Source organism: Heliconius melpomene, chromosome 4 (genome assembly GCF_056956725.1).
Source record: "Heliconius melpomene rosina isolate 202511_hmr_F chromosome 4, ASM5695672v1, whole genome shotgun sequence".
NCBI classification, from domain to species: Eukaryota; Metazoa; Arthropoda; class Insecta; order Lepidoptera; family Nymphalidae; genus Heliconius; species Heliconius melpomene.
In genome coordinates this window covers 2,278,186-2,296,782 of record NC_140392.1, presented here as the reverse complement: position 1 = coordinate 2,296,782, position 18,597 = coordinate 2,278,186, and the positions used below count along the sequence as shown (strand labels likewise).

Genomic DNA, 18,597 nt, shown 5'->3' with positions numbered 1-18,597 from the left:
AGATGAAAGAAAGAAAAAAATATATATGAGTGACGAATATTTCATAGCCTGACTATCTGAGTAAGTTTCATATCAGTTTTTTTTTTCGATTTACGCTATAATCCTACATATAGCACGGCAGGCAAAGGGAACCTAGTGTTAAGACACTCCGTTCGCCTCTTTCCGATCGAGGCATTGCGAGTTGAATGACAAAACTCAACGCTGTAGGCACTTCGCCTTGTTAATAGAACAAAGAAATGAAAATATTAATAAATAATAATTCATTCCCCTAAGTGAAAATCGAATCCACAACCATCGTTAACAGTAACACACTTGTACCTCTGCGCTGCAACGACCTCATATAAATTATAAAACTAAAATATAAAACTCTGTCCATAATCACACTAATTATGCAAGGAACGGATGCGTAAAAACCGCGCTCTTGAACCTACCGCCGCCACCTCATATAAAAGAGAAGTTCTGTATTCTTAAAGCAATGGAGTATTGTTCTTCGATCTGTTCGCTTGTAAAATAAAATAAATAGTGTTTTTTTTTTTCGTTTATATAGTTTTATATGAAAGTTTAAGCTATGATTCCAACGGTGAGCGGAGGTTTTTGTGTTTTTTTTTTATTAGTGTAGTGAAGTGTGTGTCATTTATTAGTCTAGTTGTTTATATTAACTATATACTCGTATATATAATTAACTACGTAATTATTATATTATTACCAGGAGATTCGCGATGTAAAGGCACTTGCGTGTGATTGCAAATAAGCGAGGTTGTGGATTCGATTTCCACTTGAGGAAATGAAATTTAATATTTCCATTTGCTCGCTTTGATAACAAGGCAAAGCGCGTTAAGTCAATATGCAATGCTTCCTGAATTCGTCGGTAATGGAAAAGTCTGTCTTAACATTAGGTTCCAAGGTTCCCTGTGACTACCCTATTATTTGTGGTATACAGCGTTAACTAAATAAAAAATGATAATAAAATAATTATTGTAAAAATGAATGAGTGATTAAAGTATAATATAATGGTCGAATTAAGTCCAAATTTTCTCTGTTACATGGAATATTTATATAAACAAAAATTAATTCAGCTTCACGCTGTATCCCGCCCACAGCAGGATAGGCAAAAGGAACCTAGTGTTAACACTCCGTTCCCTACTTTCTGTTGAGGTGAGGTTATGGATTCGATTCCCATTTAGGGGAATGACTTATTTTCATTTCCACGCTGTGATATCAAGACAGAGCGCAGGCTATTTTTCTGGTAATATATATAGGGCAACGTGAAATATTTTTTACTTAGATATATTATACTTGTTTTTAATTATCTCTACGTACTATGGCAATGTAATAAAACTTGATAAAAATTAAGATATTATAAAGAAAATTATTGATCAAATGGTTATCGTATACATCTATCTATATTTATGTATTTTTATCATTGAAATCAATTGATTAAGTTTCTTGTGCGACTATCGTTGAATATAAATGTTTTATTACCTTTATCTTTTTGTTTATATAATTTTTACATTTAAAATACAGAAACAACTTCATATAAGTATTCTTGAGAAAACAAATTTACGTACGCGTAAGAACTGCACCTGTAGCTCCTCTGGTGCTGCACGGGGTCGTGGGCGGCGGTGATCACCATCAGGTGACCCTAACGCTCGTTAGCCTTGTCCTTTTACCATAAAAAAAAAAAAAAAAAAAAACTAGTTCTTAAAAAGCAGGTGTTTTTAATTAAATATTACACTGACACTAAGTATACCAAGTTGCCTTTCCTCGACCTGATATCAAAAAAAGAATAAAGACAATGTCTTAATCTTTATAAATATATTTTTTAGCTAATAATCACTTTCACGCTTAATCCCGCACACAGCGGAGTAGACAGAGGGAACCTAGTGTTAAGACACTCTGTTCTATTTTTTTGAGGCACTAATATTGAGAGACGGAAGTCTCCGCCGAGCTTTTGCCTTGAAAATATAAATTTAAATAAATATTTCTATTCCTCGAGTGGGCATCGAATCCACAAAAGTCGCGTTAACAGTTACACCCTCGTGCCTCTCGCCATGACGACCTCATATTATTTTATTTTTATGTTTAATAACTATTTACAGAACATAATCCTACTAGTTTGCTTAGCGGGCGCCGCTGTAGCCCAAAGGTTGACCGACGTGAGTGATTCCAGCTATATCAGGCGTGGCGGGGGCTATGGCCTGCTGAGACCAGGATATAACAACTATGGTAGCGGTTACGGAGGATATGGAAGTGGATATGAGGGCTATGGGACAGGATACGGTGGTTATCCTGGACAATATCCTAATTATGGAGGTTTGTTGCTTTTTTAATAGTTTTTTTGTATAGAACCTCATTAACTAACGCTATACTACATATTATAGAAATTGAAATTTTTAATATATTTATAATTAACGCCTTATATATTATACTTACTTACTATGATAATTAAAAAAGAACCGTCGCAGGTGCCCCACCAAAAGTCAAACTTTTTTACTTTTTGTACCTACTACAGGTATAGCTACTTCTAGAATATTTTCTACAAAAAAATCAAAGAAACAAAACGTTGACTCACTGACGAGGTTATCTTTGTCTACCAATCGTTTTTATATTTATACGTAGGTAAATTAGGTATATAATTCCTATTAAAACGTTATATAGGTAATTAACGTACTAAGTATTTGTTCCAGGATACGGTGGTTATCAGGGATTCGGATCGGGATATCAAGGAAATGGGGGTAATTATAATTTTAACTGTTCTTACTTAGCATTATGTTGATGTATGTAAAAAAAACTAGGGTTAATTTTACACTATACGTATTGAGTGGGTTGCCTGGTTACCAGAGCGCGGAGAATCGAACCACAAACTGTCGTGTTAACAGTCGTTTGTGCCCCTGCGTCACGACGACCTCAATATAAATATTAGAACATAAATAGAAGAAATAAAAACAAACAATTTTAACTTAAGAAAAAAGTAAATTCGTAGAAATGTTTTTAGCATGTATTATTATAGATATAAATGCTTCTGTTTATTGATTTTCACAAAAACTCTTTGCAAGCCAATTATCACCTACTATATTTTTATAGTTGCTTAAAAAAGATATAAAACTTGTTTTAAACCAAATTTGAAACCTAATTTTAGAGATATATTTTTTTATTTATTTAGAACGTAAAAATTATATGATACTTGCATATACTGATTAAAATAATAAAAAAAATGTAATGACATTGAGTTACGCGACGCAACACTCAATGTCTTTTATTTGGTCGATAAGTGGAGAACGGAGTGTATAAGCACTTGATTCTCTTTGCCTTTCACACATAGCAGGGTACCCCATAAAGCCTATAGCTGTAAATACACATGCCGATATTTTTTATGCCTAAATTTACAAATTTCACTCCAATTAATTATTAAACAATAATTTCCTATATTGCTAAAGTAAATAGCTGAGATATGTTTCATAGTTTCCGATAACATTCCGGCACGTAATCTAATATATACTTATAATAATCTATATTTATAAAAAATCGTAAAATTAAAAATTGTCTGTATATGAAAGATATATTATGAAAACATGTTATTGGTGGCATTTAATATTAACGTAATAGAACCAACAAAGATTTTTTTTGTCTGTCCATTTATTCTCGATAATCTCAGAAATACCTTACGCAATTAAATTGCTGTTGTCTTTAATGTATTTTGGCACGTTTCTTTTAACATTTAGTGTTTGTTTTATTTCAATCGGTTTACTAATAAAAAACTTCTAACATTTTAAAAACTGTTCTTCGTCGAAATTGATACGCATAAGTAAAAATTGTTTTATAGATTTGGTTGAAATTTTACTTTTCAATATTAGTTTAGATATTGTATTTAAAATTATATTATTATGAGAAAACGAAAATAATGCAGATTAGCAACTTAATCATTATTTACTTCAAGCGGGAGAAGCCGCAAGCGGGCTGTCAGTAACTACTCGTAGTACTTATGTTCGATTTAATAAAGATATGAAGGTTTATAATTTGAAGTGGAAATTGAAGTTGGCTACTTTTGCTTTGCATTCCATATTGCAGATAATCAACTTATTGATATGAAATTGATATAAGTTGTTAGATATTGGACATACTTAGTTATAAGTTCGAATGGATTTATTTTTTTATACATGCATCAATTATCATAAGAGAAGTAGAGAAAACTCTTTGGAATGGATAAAAAATTATAACTTTTCTTAGCGAAGTCTAATTAAGTCTCACACTTGTATATATTAAATAGACATTTAAATATATAATTAAAAACAACAAGAGAACACCGATTTCTGTATATCATATAAATATCTATTAATTAAATATAACGATTAAGAAATAAATTTCTATATTTGTAAAACAACTGTCCAATCAAACACTATAAATAATTAATATTCATCCATAATACAAAATATTTTAACAAATAACCAAGTAGCAAATAAAAAAATACAGCTAATATATAATTTAAATATTTTTCCAGGCTACCGCCCTGGATACAGGCCTGGCTACGACTACCGCCCAGGATACGATTACCAGGGATCAAATTATCCCGGGTACAGACCGGGTTATCAATCCAGACCTGGATACGATCGCTATCCGGGATACAGTAGTAATTATGGATATGACGGTTATGATAACTTTAGATCGTTGACGCGTAGAGCTGGCGAAGTGAAGAAAGATAGTATCTGAGGAAAAGTTTAGAATTAACTTATAAATATGTTATTTAATTTAATTTTTATAAGATTATTTTTGATATAGAAGAATATTTTGTCTAATATATATGTATATGTTCCAGTTTCCTAAACCACTGTTCTATTAATTTAGCAAATTTTAAACGATTATCGCTTAAACATTTATAAAAACGTATCGGCAATATCTATATATTTTGAGTTAATAGTATATAAATTTCTTCTAATTGTAATGAACATATTATGTAATAAGATTTTCATTTAAGATTCATGACAATTTATTATAGCTTTTTCTCAATTAGTTGTATATTAGGAATTAAAAAGCTTTAAATTCAATAATACTCTTTTATTTACAAAACGATACCTCAGTGTACCTAAGTGGCTTACCTAATTTAAATACAATGTAGTACAAAAATTAAATATTATACCCACGCCACTCAACACGGTTTATGTGTTTAAGAGAACAGAGTGACTTAACACTTATAAGTTGCCTCCACTATTCCTCGTGGTAATTATATCGCATCGCCCCGCATATAAAAGTAATTTAAGTATAAAGTAAAAGTAAACTTAGTAATTTAAGTATAAAGAGGGTAGGATACAATTATGGAAAGCAATACCACAAAAATAAAAACACAACTGACATTTGAATAAAAATAGATGTTTTGAGCTTTATTTATTCAGAATTTTATTTACAATTTTTTTATTGTATAGTCACGATTTACAAAAAAGGTCTTATTATTAAAATAAAAATGCTTTTGCTATTTGACCGTTTATTCTGCCCCGTGTAGAACCTTCCGGAGCACAGGATACCCTTGAGATTATCACTTTAATAGTTGTTTACACTTTAGTACATAACTTCGTACACTGTTGCCTTTTTGTCCCCTGAACCTGTTACTATAAACTTATCGTCCGCAGATATATCACAACTGAGCACCGATGATGATTCTTTTGACTGTGAAGACATAAAGTAGACATAAATAAGGATAATTAATAAGAAAATAAAAGTGACGGTTTTGAAATTATTTTTAGTTATATACATGGATATTCCACATGTACCTGTTTCCCAGTCAGAAATTTGGATTATTTTTTGTTGAAGCCTACTGTACTTGTGTACCGACTTACAATGAGTCATAAGTCATACAAAATCAAAAACCAAACCACGACATCTTCCACTATTCAACACTAACGAAAATTGGGCTTGATAAACAGTGTCTTACTAGGTTCTATCTGCCTACCCTACAAAGAGCGTAAAACGAATATAAACTACATATCTAATATATACCAATACCGTAGACTGTCTACAGTAGACATTCTCCAAACGTTAGATAATAAAGGACACAAAAAACCTAGTGTTAAAACTTGTTCCATCTCAATCTATATCTTCCACCGAACATTACATATTAAGCGACGTAACTCAACACCGCCGTACAACACAACACAGACTCACCTGAAATATACTAGCACCGTACGGTGTTCTCCAAGCGTTCAACAGATTATCCTTTCCTGTAGACACGAACCATTTGCCGCAAGCGGCGAATCTTAAAGATAAGACGCAGGACTCGTGTAAAACTAGTTGATATCTGTCAGGTTTGCCCGCGTGGAGTACTTCCACGTGGGAGTTCTCCATGCCTACTGCTAGCCACGAACCTGTAGGAAATTTTGTATGTTGAAAATTGATGACACGTTTATTAAATATACGTATAAATAAGTATAAATATTATGTAATTATAATGCCACAAAAAAAAAACAACAATAATCTTCATTCGCAAAACTCATGACTCAAACTAATTATCTGTCGGGCAGTATCCCTATGAAAATATCTGGCTATCTAACAGCCTCTAAATACCTCTATCTGGTAAATACAATTAAATATCAGATAACAACCTCAAACTTCATTCGTTACCAGTGCAACGGACACTTAATATTTTTCAATATACAATATAATCCTAATCCCCAAACATGATTCAAACCCCCATACCGCTCGGACAGTATCCCAACGAGAATATCTGACTGGAGAAGTCGTGCTGGTGGAGCTGGCGGCCCTCGCGCAGGTCCCACGAGCGCACCGTGTTATCGAGACCGCCAGTCCAGAGGCGGGTGCCGTCCGGGCTGATGTCTATGCAGGACGCGCCGTCTGTGTGGCCTGCAAAAGAGAGATAATGTTCTAGAATGTTCTTGGTTTCTGTACTTTGAGTATATTTGAGTTTAAGGTTTGATGATTATTATTTCAATTTAATATAGTTAATTTCAAATAAAAAATCTTAAGGTGAACGTAAATAAAAGCAAAATATTAAGTTCAATTTGAAGAAAATGTTAATTGACATTTTTAATAAAGAAACAATCAATAATAGCCAATAGATAAGACAATCAAAATACGTTAATTTTTATTAAGTGGACTATATAACATTTAACAAATCAATATAATTTAACGCTTCCTCTTAGCACGCAATGCCACCAGAATTCGGCGGAAAGTGGGGAACAGAGTGTCTTAACACTGAGTTCCTTCTGCTTTCCCTGCTGTGTGCAGAATACAGCATGAAACTGATTAACGCTTCCCGCAACACGAAGCGCGGCGTTGGGTTACATAGTTAGGTAAATATGTCAAAAATTGTTAATTTAGTCTTACCTTGAAATTGCCTAACTAAAGTTTGATTATGGAGATCCCATACAGCTATATTGCCATCTGAACAACAACTGAAGCACACCTGAAACAATCTCATTGACTGTAATATGGAATGTTACTAAATGTTATGAATGTACTTTATGTATTTTTAAATTTATGATTAACCTCTGATAAAATAGCATAGCAAAAATTGAATATTTCACGTCGAAGTAATGGACAAAATTAAACAAAAAAATAATTGTTTAACTTAATAGCTTTACAAACTTATCCTAGGAAAGACAAATGATATAATTGATTTTGAAAAGTGGAACATGTTGAATTATACTGCATCCGTTGTGGCGCAGCGGAAAAAAATGTGACTGTAAACCAACTGGCTGTGGGTTCAATCCCCATTCATGGAAATGAAATATTTATTTCAATTTATATTTCCATTTTCTTCGCACTGGCTGGCCCCGTCACACGACACGCGTTGACTCCACGGTCCCAGTGGGGTAAGGAGTGCCTTAACAAAAAGCCTACCCTGATGTGTGCGGGATACAACGTGAAGCTGACTAAACATCCAGGATACCTTGGAGTCGGGGCTGATGGCGAGCGCATAGCATGCGGGCGCGGAGGACGTAAGCTCGGCTCGCATGCGTGGCGTGGGCGCGGACAGGTCCCATATGGACAGGTTTGATGCCTCACCGCCTACCAGCAGCGTGCGCCCATCGGGCAGCAGCTTGACTGATCGGATGTAGTTGTCGCGTTGCTAGAATGGATAATATTTGACAAATATTAGTTATTGGTTATTGTTTTATTCTGATAGTTGTTTTTTGCTGGAAATATACCAAATATTATTTTAATTAATATTAATCTTTTATTCACATTTTAGATTACAATATTTGTTTGCCCTTTGACAAAGCTTCTCAATCAAACTCACCAAACAATCCAACTGCGACAACGGCTCCAAACTGCCCGGCGACCCCGGATTAGTGATATCCCACAGCTTGACACACCCCTTCCCCCCAGTATAGGCGTGTCTCGCGTTGTTACTGAGCGAGAGAGCGACCGCGCACACCACTTCCCCGTGGGGGAGTGCCGCGACAGTGCGCACACCGCGGGGAATACCCGGACCAGAGAGTGCGTCCGCGGGGAACGGCACCGGTTGAAGGGGACCACCGCACGTGTGGTATGAATATGGACTGTGGGACATAAATAAACATGGTTCAGTGAGTTTTTTAAAAGTATCCTAATGGTTAAATAATTTATTTTATTTAGTACTCTTTAAATTTCTAATATATAGGAGGTGGTAGGTTTATTAGTTAATACTTGCTTGTCTTGCTTAGGTTTCTTAAGTTCATACGTTTTCTATCTATTTATTCACAGTAAAAATTGATTTAACTTTTCTGGAAATATCAATAATAAAAACTCAACAACGTTTCTGGTAACTCAATATTAATTAACAAACAACAAATATAAAATAAAACCCCCCCCCACTCACGGTTTACTCGGCGGCATGCCGTTCGTCCTGGCCAGGGGTGCGTGGGGCGCGTGCTGCACGCCCGCGTCGTAGGGCAGCGGCGGCCTGTACGCGTAGGGCGGGAACGCGTACCGACCGGTGGGCGTGGGCGCGCGGTTCTTGGCGCCGGGGGTGCCTGGCTTCTCCTATGGAGTGGGTTCCAATTTAGAATGGTTAATTTGTACAAACAATAAGTATAAACTTTAGATAAAAGAACATAAAAAATTAACTTACATCTTTAGAACTCTTCGGCGTAGACCTGCTTGAAGACGATCCCGACCTCGAGGGCGGTCTCGGACCATTCTCAGTTCTCTCACTCTCCGTCCGTACACTTGGGGATCCTCTTTCCTCCTAAAGTTAAAAAAAATAAAAACATATCTTAGAATAAGATACAATTTTCACATATTTTAAAAAGCAAATAAAATTTTCTGTTGTCTGTGTTCTCTTCCCCACTTTCCAGTGTATTCTGATGGCATTGCGAAAGTGGCGGAACTCAACACCGCGCTTTGCCTCGATACCAGAGCGTACAAATGAAAATATAAATTTAAATAAATATTTCCTTTCCTCGAACCCGCAACTAATCGATTTTGCACCACACTCTCTGTCATGTGTTTATTTTTTTTTCTTTAAATATAAATTCGATTATTTCTTTAAATATAAATAGATATTCGTTTATAATTTAAATTCAAATTTAAATGATTAATAAACAAAGTGTTTGGTTTGGTAAGCACAAATCTAATGCTATGGCAAAACTCAGAATATCATTAACATGCAAAAATAATATATTTTTAAAATATTTATAAATATTCACCTCATTAGCTACATCAACGACAAGATCTTGATCACTTTTCTCAGCATCACTATCCTGAAATATAAATTTAAAAAAAATTACATAATTCATTATAATTGTACCTATTTTTTTTAAAAAAAGCTATTTATTAGACAGCGATAGAAATGAGAGCAACAAAACAATTATATCAAGAAGCATTTACAAAGCTGGAAATAAGGCGGCTGATTGTATGAAATTAGTAAGTGTTGGTATTTTAATTTATCTTCCTATATACTCATGTATTATTATAAATTGGGTAAAAAGCTTGAAAAACCAATTAAATATAAACTTTATTATGATAGTGGAACACAAAAAAAATTCAACAAAATAAAAATTTAAAAAATCACAATATAATGTGTAATAGTCTGAATAAATGTAAATTATATATATATTATAGAGGTACTAATTACTAACATTATATTCATTGATATAAATAATGACAAAAAATATATACACAAATAAAAATTGTACTCTAGTGGCGGACATAGACACGTCAGTCCAATGTCTTGCCCGTAGTTACAAATTCTACTTCTTAATACTTCTTTGTTCAATATGGTCCACACATCGAATATAGCAAAACTGTCAAATGTCACAAATCTGTCAATGTCAAACATCTGTCAAATACCTGTCACTGTCACCGTCAGCCACCCGGACCACTCACAAGAAGCTTGTAACAGTATAAACAAGCGGCACGACACATACACTACATAGACTCACATGTCCGAGTACCTTCTCCTCCTTCCTTCGTTTGGTGTCGAGGGGCTCCGGCTCTGGGGACCGCGGCCGGTACTTTTGTTCGCGTTCGTGGGGTGATACTGATCGCCTTTGCTGGTTTTTTAAAAATAATAATCATTAAAAAAATATATTTTTAGTTTTAGTTTAAAAAATATGCATAGACATTTTCATTTGTAACGATTATATAACCTATATTATATTTTCATATCGAAATCAAAAAAAGTTTTTATACGGACCGTTTATTTTGAAAGTGGTGTAAGTCCATTTTTGAGAAAAAATGAGCTATCACGTAATTCATGCTTAATTTAATGTAATTTTTTTATTTATAACAAGTCCATGTTTAATTTCTCAAAAAAATCCCATGTTTTGTACAACTCAAAATCGGTCGGTTAATGAAATTGCATAATCATTGATTATGAAAGTGGTGTAAGTCCAATTGACAGAGGTATAGCAGATGGATGCCGATCTGTGTTTTGTTATTTTTCATTTATTTTATGTGTCCCGCGGACGATTTGCATTGTTTCCCATCCGTGTTTCCACTACTCGTAAGTTAAAAGATAGATATTAAAAAAATAGAGAGATGTATTAGAAAATGTACAGCGCACGTAACCTGTGAGAAGAAAATAAATACGACAAGGCTGTATGACTCCGTATTTTTGCCCGTATTTTGGCGAATTAAAAAAACAGCAAAAACAACAGTAGAACATCTTTTTGCAGAAAAATCCCCAATCTTATTACGATTTTTCTAATTTTATATTATTTAGGAGTTGAGTTGAGTTAATAAAATGTAGCCTATGTACTATTCCAATTCATACTCTAGCTGTGTATTAAATTTGAAACCAATCTATTACGTACTTTTGGCGATACCTTAACCCAAATAAAAAAACTTACAATGTTTCAGACTTATAATATTTATAGGATTACGTGTGATATTACGTGAAAAATGCCAAAATGCCAGACCTATTACGTACGAAAAATATAAAGACATGAAGCAGCTCTACCCTACATACCTCCGGTGCATCATGCATATTTTAATTGAGAATATGTAAATTCTTGTAATGACAATGTAATTGCCGTCTAAAATAAAATTTTATGTGTTGTTATGCGTATTTGTAAACAAAATTATATTAAAATGAAGTATATTTTAAGCGATATTTGATTTTTCAAAATTGAAATTAAATGATTTTTACAATTGCCTAATTTTGAAAGTGGTGTAAGTCCATTAGCAGCACATAAATATGTGTTATCGTAGTCTAATTAGCTAAAAACAAATTTATATAAACAAATTAAATGTTGATAAAACAATAGAAACAATGCCAGGCCTCATATGATTTGCCTATATTTTTAAATCAACAAATATACTAACCTTTAATTTTCTCGACACAAAAGAAAATGGACTTACACCACTTTCAAAATAAATGGGCCATATATCGATATGATAAACGAAAACTGGGACATAACTATAAAGTACATTATATTCATTGCAAATCATCGTAATTTAGTTTTTTTTTAATGTAAACATCTCCAAAATATTAGACAAAGAAAAATCGTATAACAATTAAAGTATAATTTAAATAGATGTTTTCATTGTTATGTTATAACTTTAACAGAATCATATCACAACTCATATTCGCTTTGCATTTTCCCGTACAATATCAAGAATAAAGAGAGGCAACAAATATGAACAATAAGAAAGTACTCAAACTTTCACTCAAAATTATCAGTTCGAGATCTTATATTGCTATTTTATATCAAAGATTAATCAATAAAATCGCTTACTTGTTGACTCATAACCCTCGAGGATATCCTATCGTCCTCCCGGGGGGGTTGGGACATGAGGGGAGGAGGGGCCGGCCCGCCGGGCAGCACTGGCGGCTTTATGTCTGGCGGCGGGGGCAGTTCCACCTGATGGTAATAAATAGTGATATAACATTAGTTATAGCTTTATGCTGTATCCCCTATATAGCAGGGAAGACCATTGTAGCGCAGGAGCACAAGGGTGTGACTCTAACGCGACGATTGTGGGTTCGATCCCCAATCGAAGGAATGAATTATTATTTCTTAATATAATTATTTCTTCGCTCTAGCACCAAGGCAATAGCCCGGCGTTGAGTTCCGCCATTTAACACGCTATGGCTCGGAAAATTCGGCAGAAAGCGGGGAATGAAGTGTCTTAACATTAGGTTCTCTCTGCCTATCTTGTATGTGGGATACAGCGTGAAGCTCATGATAAGCAAGAAACCTAGTGTTAGGAAACCGTATCCCACTGCTAAATATATTCGCCCTTGATCATCTACAATCTCATCTTGTGTGGTTCAGCATTCAAAATATCGGACAAAATACTTTATATTGATATTTTTTATTCATGAACACATGGTAAGGGATAAACATACATAACTTTTCATATTAAATTTAAGCAAAACAGAGACAAAAACCTCCATACCTTATGAGCAGGCGGCGGCAAATGCGGTGTGGGCGGAGGTCCGGCTCCGGGGAACAAAAGACCGCCCCCTAGCAACGCCCCCGCACCCCCCACACCGTGGGGCAGACCTGCAGACGCGTGTATTTGTTGCTGTAGACAGATAAAAGATATCGTTAATATAATTAGTTATATGTTTATATAATATAGAGGAAAACTGATTAAATGTATAATGACAAAATAAATGTGTTATAACCCCATTGTAAGTGTTAAACAAAGAAAAAAAACTACACAATGTACAATAACGGCGACGAGTCGTGCCCACGTTGAAGTTAGGCTTTATGAACTTTTACGCATTGTTCACTCGGAAAGAAAATAATCAAAAGTAAGAAAAATATTAAAATATGTACGCATCAAACTCCATCTAATTTCGGGGCGGCCAAGACTCGTCGATTGTAGTGTATAGTGATTTTTGTGTATGTACTACTTATATAAATCAATAGAAAATATGTACAAATTGCCAATGGGAAATAATAACTACTTAAATGTATACAAAATGGGAAAACATATTAACTTGATAATATATTATCTCTGCTAAACTCATTTTTTTTAGAGATTTTAGAGATTTAGATTTAAGAAAAAATATTATAATTAAAATCTCATGTTTAAATGGTAATAAATTATTATTAATTGTACGATAATTTTGATGATATGAATGGATACTTTAGATGAAGTAAGTAAGAATGGTATATAAAAATAATTGTTAGAAATGCTAAGATGGATGGATTTAATGAAATAAATTAAGTGTAATTTTTAGAAGAATTTTACAGAGTTTTCTTTATTTTCTTTATTATTACGAAATGTTTTAAAAATCGATTCTGTGTATAATAAATTCACAGTCAAGTCAAACTCAATCAGTCAATAAAATCATTAAAAAAAATTAAAATAATGTTTTATGCTGCAGTTTGCAACCAAGTTCCCAAAGTTCATTTTAAAAGTCATTTAAAATTATTTTTTTAAACACTATTTTTATTTTAAGTATTTCTATACATGTGACCAACTAATTAACTAAAGATTTGTTTAAGAAAAACCAATATTTAAAATTAAGTCTTAGGTGAATTTATTATTTCCCATAAATGAATAATTTAAATGTCAATAACCCTGAAAATAAATGAATAATTTATTTTACTTAATATGTACCAACAAATTTATAACATCGAACAAAACAATGCTCTAACAAAACGATTATAGAGTAAAAATAATCGCATATAAAAAAACAATGAAAATGTGCAGAATAAGCAACAACAACTAAAAAGTCAACAGTGCTAAAATTAATTGAAACATAAAAAAGACGATAAAAAAAGTCTATAAATTGATTCATATAATAAAATTTAACTACTTTTATCAATTACAATTGCATTAAAATGATATTTTTTCAAAGGTTTTATTTAAATATATCTTAAGCAATATTGTCAAAAAGTGTAACGTAAAAAAATAAAGAAGTAAATTATATAATTATTTCACAATTCTATTAAGAATAAACCCCCATACAGACTGTATTCATAAATAACATCACACAAATTTCATGTTTTTAACCCCTCCGCCGTCATAGTTACAACTGGTCACATTTATGGGACCCTGCCAAGTGTGACGTTATGTATTTTGCAATTTTGCTGTATCATGTATCTAGGTTCCCTCTGCCGTACGGCCGTACCTAGTGTTAGGGCACTCCGTTTCCCAATTTAAACAAAACAAAGGTTCGTAAATTATTTATGTTCACACAAGTTTCAAATTTTAATAATTATTTTTATTTTAACTTCATGCTGTGTCCAGCATATTTACTTAGACACAAATAATCTAGTTCTAAGGTACCCCGTTACCCGTTTTCTGCCGAATTTAAAAGACTTGAGGGCGGAACTCAACGGCGCGCTTTGTCTTGCTTCCAGAGCAGGGAAATAATAATGATTCATTCTCCTGAGCCATCCAGGTACCCTAGTCCTCGTCACACATTATCTCACTTCGACTCCCTCCCTTTCACTTAACATGTGGCGTAATTTATGAATAGTACTTTTTGATTGCAATCTTTTTAGACTTAAGACTTTTTTTATAATATATATATATATATACATATGTTGCTATTTATGATTTCATCATATTTTTTAATATTTCATTTCATAAGTATTTTAATTGTTAAAAAAAGCTAATTACCCATCATTTATCAGATAATTGACAATATAATTTGAAATCATTGTTTAAACATTTAATTACGGTTACTGTTGATTCTACACTATCATATTGAGTTTGTGTAAACATGAATAATTTTTATCTAATCTACTTTTAAATCGGCAATAAAAGTTTGTGAGTAACGTCTCAATTAAAACCAAAATGAAATTAACATTATAATTAAATTAATTAATTTGTAATGTTTAAATGATGGTGGTAACAATTAAAAAAAAATTGGTGTTAATCACAAAAACGAAAGGCGGTCGTGGCGCAGGGGCACTAGCGTGCGACGGTGAACGCGACAGTCGTGGATTCGATGCCCACTCGGGGAATGAAATATTTAGAATTTTCATTTCTTCGCTTTGCTAATGAAGCGAAGCGCGACTTTGAGTTCCACCACTCAACACGCAATGCCTCAAGAATAAGCGGAAAGTTGAGAACAGAGTATCTTAACTAAGGTTCCCAAGTCCCACTCTGCCTACTATATGCAGAATACAGGATGAAGCTATAAAAATATAATTGTCAATCAATTTGTAATTTTAAAAGATGGTGGTGCCTATTAAAAAAATACAATTGGTGTTAATCACAAAAAACGAAAAAAAAAACTAAGCACAACAATATTGTTGTCACTTACAAGGAGTTGCTGGAGGCCTTGTTGTTGTTGTTGCTGCGGACAACATTAAACAAATCCATTCTCAGTTTTGTTGGAAAATTTTGAAAGTATTTTTTGTATTAATTAAAAAGCATTAAGATAGCAACTCCACATAATAAAATTATAAAAGATTTGTAATTTTAAATTTCTTTTTAAAATTTAAACTATTTATTAATAATTCTAATTATTTGAGATATATTTTTTATGAAATAATGTAGATACTCCATGATAATATAAACGAGAATGTATAATAAATATTTACAATTTACTATACATTTAGTAAAATCATATCCATACAAAGTTTTATTTCACAATAAATGATATAACAACTATTTTTTAGAAAACATTAACCAATTTTTTATAATAAAAGTGTGATATTGATATTGAAAAGAATCAAAGAGGCTTTCTAAAAATAAGTCAATTTTATCATAGAATACCTACTATTAAAAAAAGTCTAAATTTCATATTCAATACAATAAAATCCCCATTGAACTATCATTTTTCAAAAATGAACCTTACCCCAATGATAGCGTTAAGTTCAGACATAGTGACCTGCTTGGCTCTCTCCACCGCTGAGGCGACCTGCTGTTGATGCTCTTGGGCTAGGAACGGCAGCACTTGTCCTATTATTGCACTGAGTCGTTTTGCTATTTCCGTCTAAAAACAAGAATTTCAAACTAAATATCACTGTAATTAATCTTTAAAGCTTAATGCTGTATCTATATGGGATGACAAAGGAAACCTATTGATTGACCTTGGGATACTCCAATTACCACTTTTCATCAAATTTAAAAAGACATTAATAATAAAATTTTAATATCATAGTAATATTAGTAATATAATTTTAATGTATTTAAAAGTTAAATGATGATTCATCATAATAAGAATTTAGTTCATTTTTGTCATTTAAGTAAATATAAATCATGTTAAAGATAGTGTTTTATTTAAGCGTAGTACTATAATAGTTTAAAATCCATTGTCAAAGATATGATAAAAGCAATAGTTGTGGGTTCAATGGGGTAATGAATTATCAAGGCAAAATGTGCTGCTACTCAACAATCAGAGTTACTTGGAAAATGTAGTGTCTTGACACAAGATAAAAAGAGAAGCTGATTTTATATAATTCTATTATAATAACAAAAATATGGCACACAATGCTTCAAGAATTCTGCAGAAAGTGCTTTGTGCTGAAAGTCTTAATGGGAACAGAGTGTCTTAACATTAGTCCAAGTTCCCTCTGCCTACCCTGCTATATGCACAATACAGAAAGAAATGGGGAAAAAAATATAAGCTATTTTATGCACATTTTTTTTTATACTATGACACTATGGTAACAAAATCCAAATATATTATTACACAGAACATATTTACATTTAAAAACAAATATTATTGTGAACAATAGATGTCATTAAAAAGAGCTAATAGTATTTACATATCAAACATAGTAATTAAATATTATAAGTACACACCTGTTTATGCATTTCAACATTGAGGCCATATGACATTTCATAATACTGAAAAAGAAATATTTAATTAATGACCATAATGAAAATCAAATGAAATATTATAAATAAAAGTCGAGAGAAGAACATAAAAAAATGTATTACCATCACATAATGTCGTTGCATTTCAGTTTTCTCATTGGCAAACTTTTCACATTCCAATTTCAATCTGAAAAGTATTAATGTATGTACTACAATATGTTATTAGAATTGGAGGTATTTTTTTATTATATACATTTTAGTTAAAAAACTGTCTAAAAATTGAATATTAAATTCATAAATAATTGATTTATACTTACTGATGACACTGTGCTTGTAGAAAGTTAAATTCTTCCTTTATACGTTCTAGATTATCCGCTACAGTAAACTTAATTGGACCTGCCGTAGGCTGCGGTCCCTATAAAGAAATAAAAAAAATGAATTATTAGAGTGTACTAAATCTCTTAGAATTTTAATAGTAATCGTCTTAAGACTTGAATTTACATTGAGAAGCAATTTATATTTCAAAAATAATACAAACCCTAACTGCAGCCGCCGGGTGCCGCGTCGGCGTCGGATACATCCTGTCACTAAACTACACAAAGATTCTATTTTTCACGAAAAAATATAGTTTTCTTTAGATCTTATATGAAATAAAATTGACGGCACCATTTCCATGAAGTTCTCAGCCTTCGCTATAATGCACTTAACACGGAAAACCCGCGGCTAGGCGCTAAACACAATGATATGCATAAACTTTGTCTCAAAACTTTTAAATTATCAGTCATAATATTGACACACACAACTTTAAACGTGACCAAAAACTGCAGTATTATCTCTAATGAGAATTTTTGTATAACAAATACGATATAAAACAAGCAACAGTTAGTATCTCACAGTTTTTTAACCATAAATCCACGCCGCAATTTTTGTTGCCTGTCAACTTACATCCATCCATCATTCATTCACCCAACGAGACAGCTCGAAGATTCGAAAACTAATAAATTACAAAACAGTTTACGTTATCTGTTACAAAAGTAATATTTAAAAAAGGGAATAAAATTTATATTTAATATAATAAATTAAATCATGTGCAGTTAAAATTAATTGTATGTCGATTAATTTAAATATAAATTATAGTAAAATCTTAAAACACAAAAAACATATCAGTTTTATAATTTCTAGTATTTTAGAAGATAATAAAAAATGTTAAGATATTGTAATATATCTTAATTATAAACAGCATTCCATTCTCTTTATTGAAAATAAATAATTTAAATATAATAGATCATACTATACACACCACCACCACATTTAATATTATAATATTCAGTTTACATCACAGATTATTAATATATGGCAAACAAAGACATTTGTCATAACGATTGTCTATGGTCAATCCAAAATTTTGCTTATGGTCTTTTTTTAATG

The 18,597-nt window shown here is 32.3% G+C and overlaps 2 protein-coding genes across 9 annotated transcripts; one reads left to right on the top strand and one right to left on the bottom strand.

Annotated features, from left to right (window-relative positions):
- The first annotated feature begins 420 nt into the window (after nt 1–420).
- Nucleotides 421–4,715, top strand: LOC146539404 (uncharacterized). The gene is made up of 4 exons (XM_085208203.1): nt 421–580; nt 2,100–2,313; nt 2,688–2,735; nt 4,499–4,715. Exons 1-4 carry the CDS (start codon nt 569–571, stop codon nt 4,705–4,707), a joined length of 483 nt encoding a protein of 160 aa, XP_085064329.1. The 5' UTR covers nt 421–568; the 3' UTR covers nt 4,708–4,715.
- Nucleotides 4,716–5,343: 628 nt separating this feature from the next.
- LOC146539403 (protein groucho-like) lies at nt 5,344–18,157 on the bottom strand. 8 transcript variants are annotated; one of them, XM_085208200.1, is made up of 18 exons: nt 18,115–18,157; nt 17,487–17,584; nt 17,293–17,356; nt 17,155–17,199; nt 16,205–16,342; nt 15,668–15,700; nt 12,835–12,963; nt 12,171–12,296; nt 10,359–10,484; nt 9,639–9,692; nt 9,062–9,178; nt 8,810–8,973; nt 8,249–8,510; nt 7,898–8,077; nt 7,333–7,411; nt 6,685–6,849; nt 6,154–6,353; nt 5,344–5,658 (listed from the first exon to the last, which is right to left on the bottom strand). In XM_085208200.1, the coding sequence occupies exons 1-18, from the start codon at nt 18,118–18,120 to the stop codon at nt 5,551–5,553; spliced, it is 2,094 nt and encodes a 697-aa protein (XP_085064326.1). In that variant the 5' UTR covers nt 18,121–18,157; the 3' UTR covers nt 5,344–5,550. The 8 variants fall into 8 exon arrangements, with proteins under 8 accessions (XP_085064326.1, XP_085064320.1, XP_085064321.1 ...); XM_085208194.1 differs by having other exon boundaries at nt 17,708–18,155; XM_085208195.1 differs by having other exon boundaries at nt 10,374–10,484; nt 17,708–18,155.
- Nucleotides 18,158–18,597: the final 440 nt, after the last annotated feature.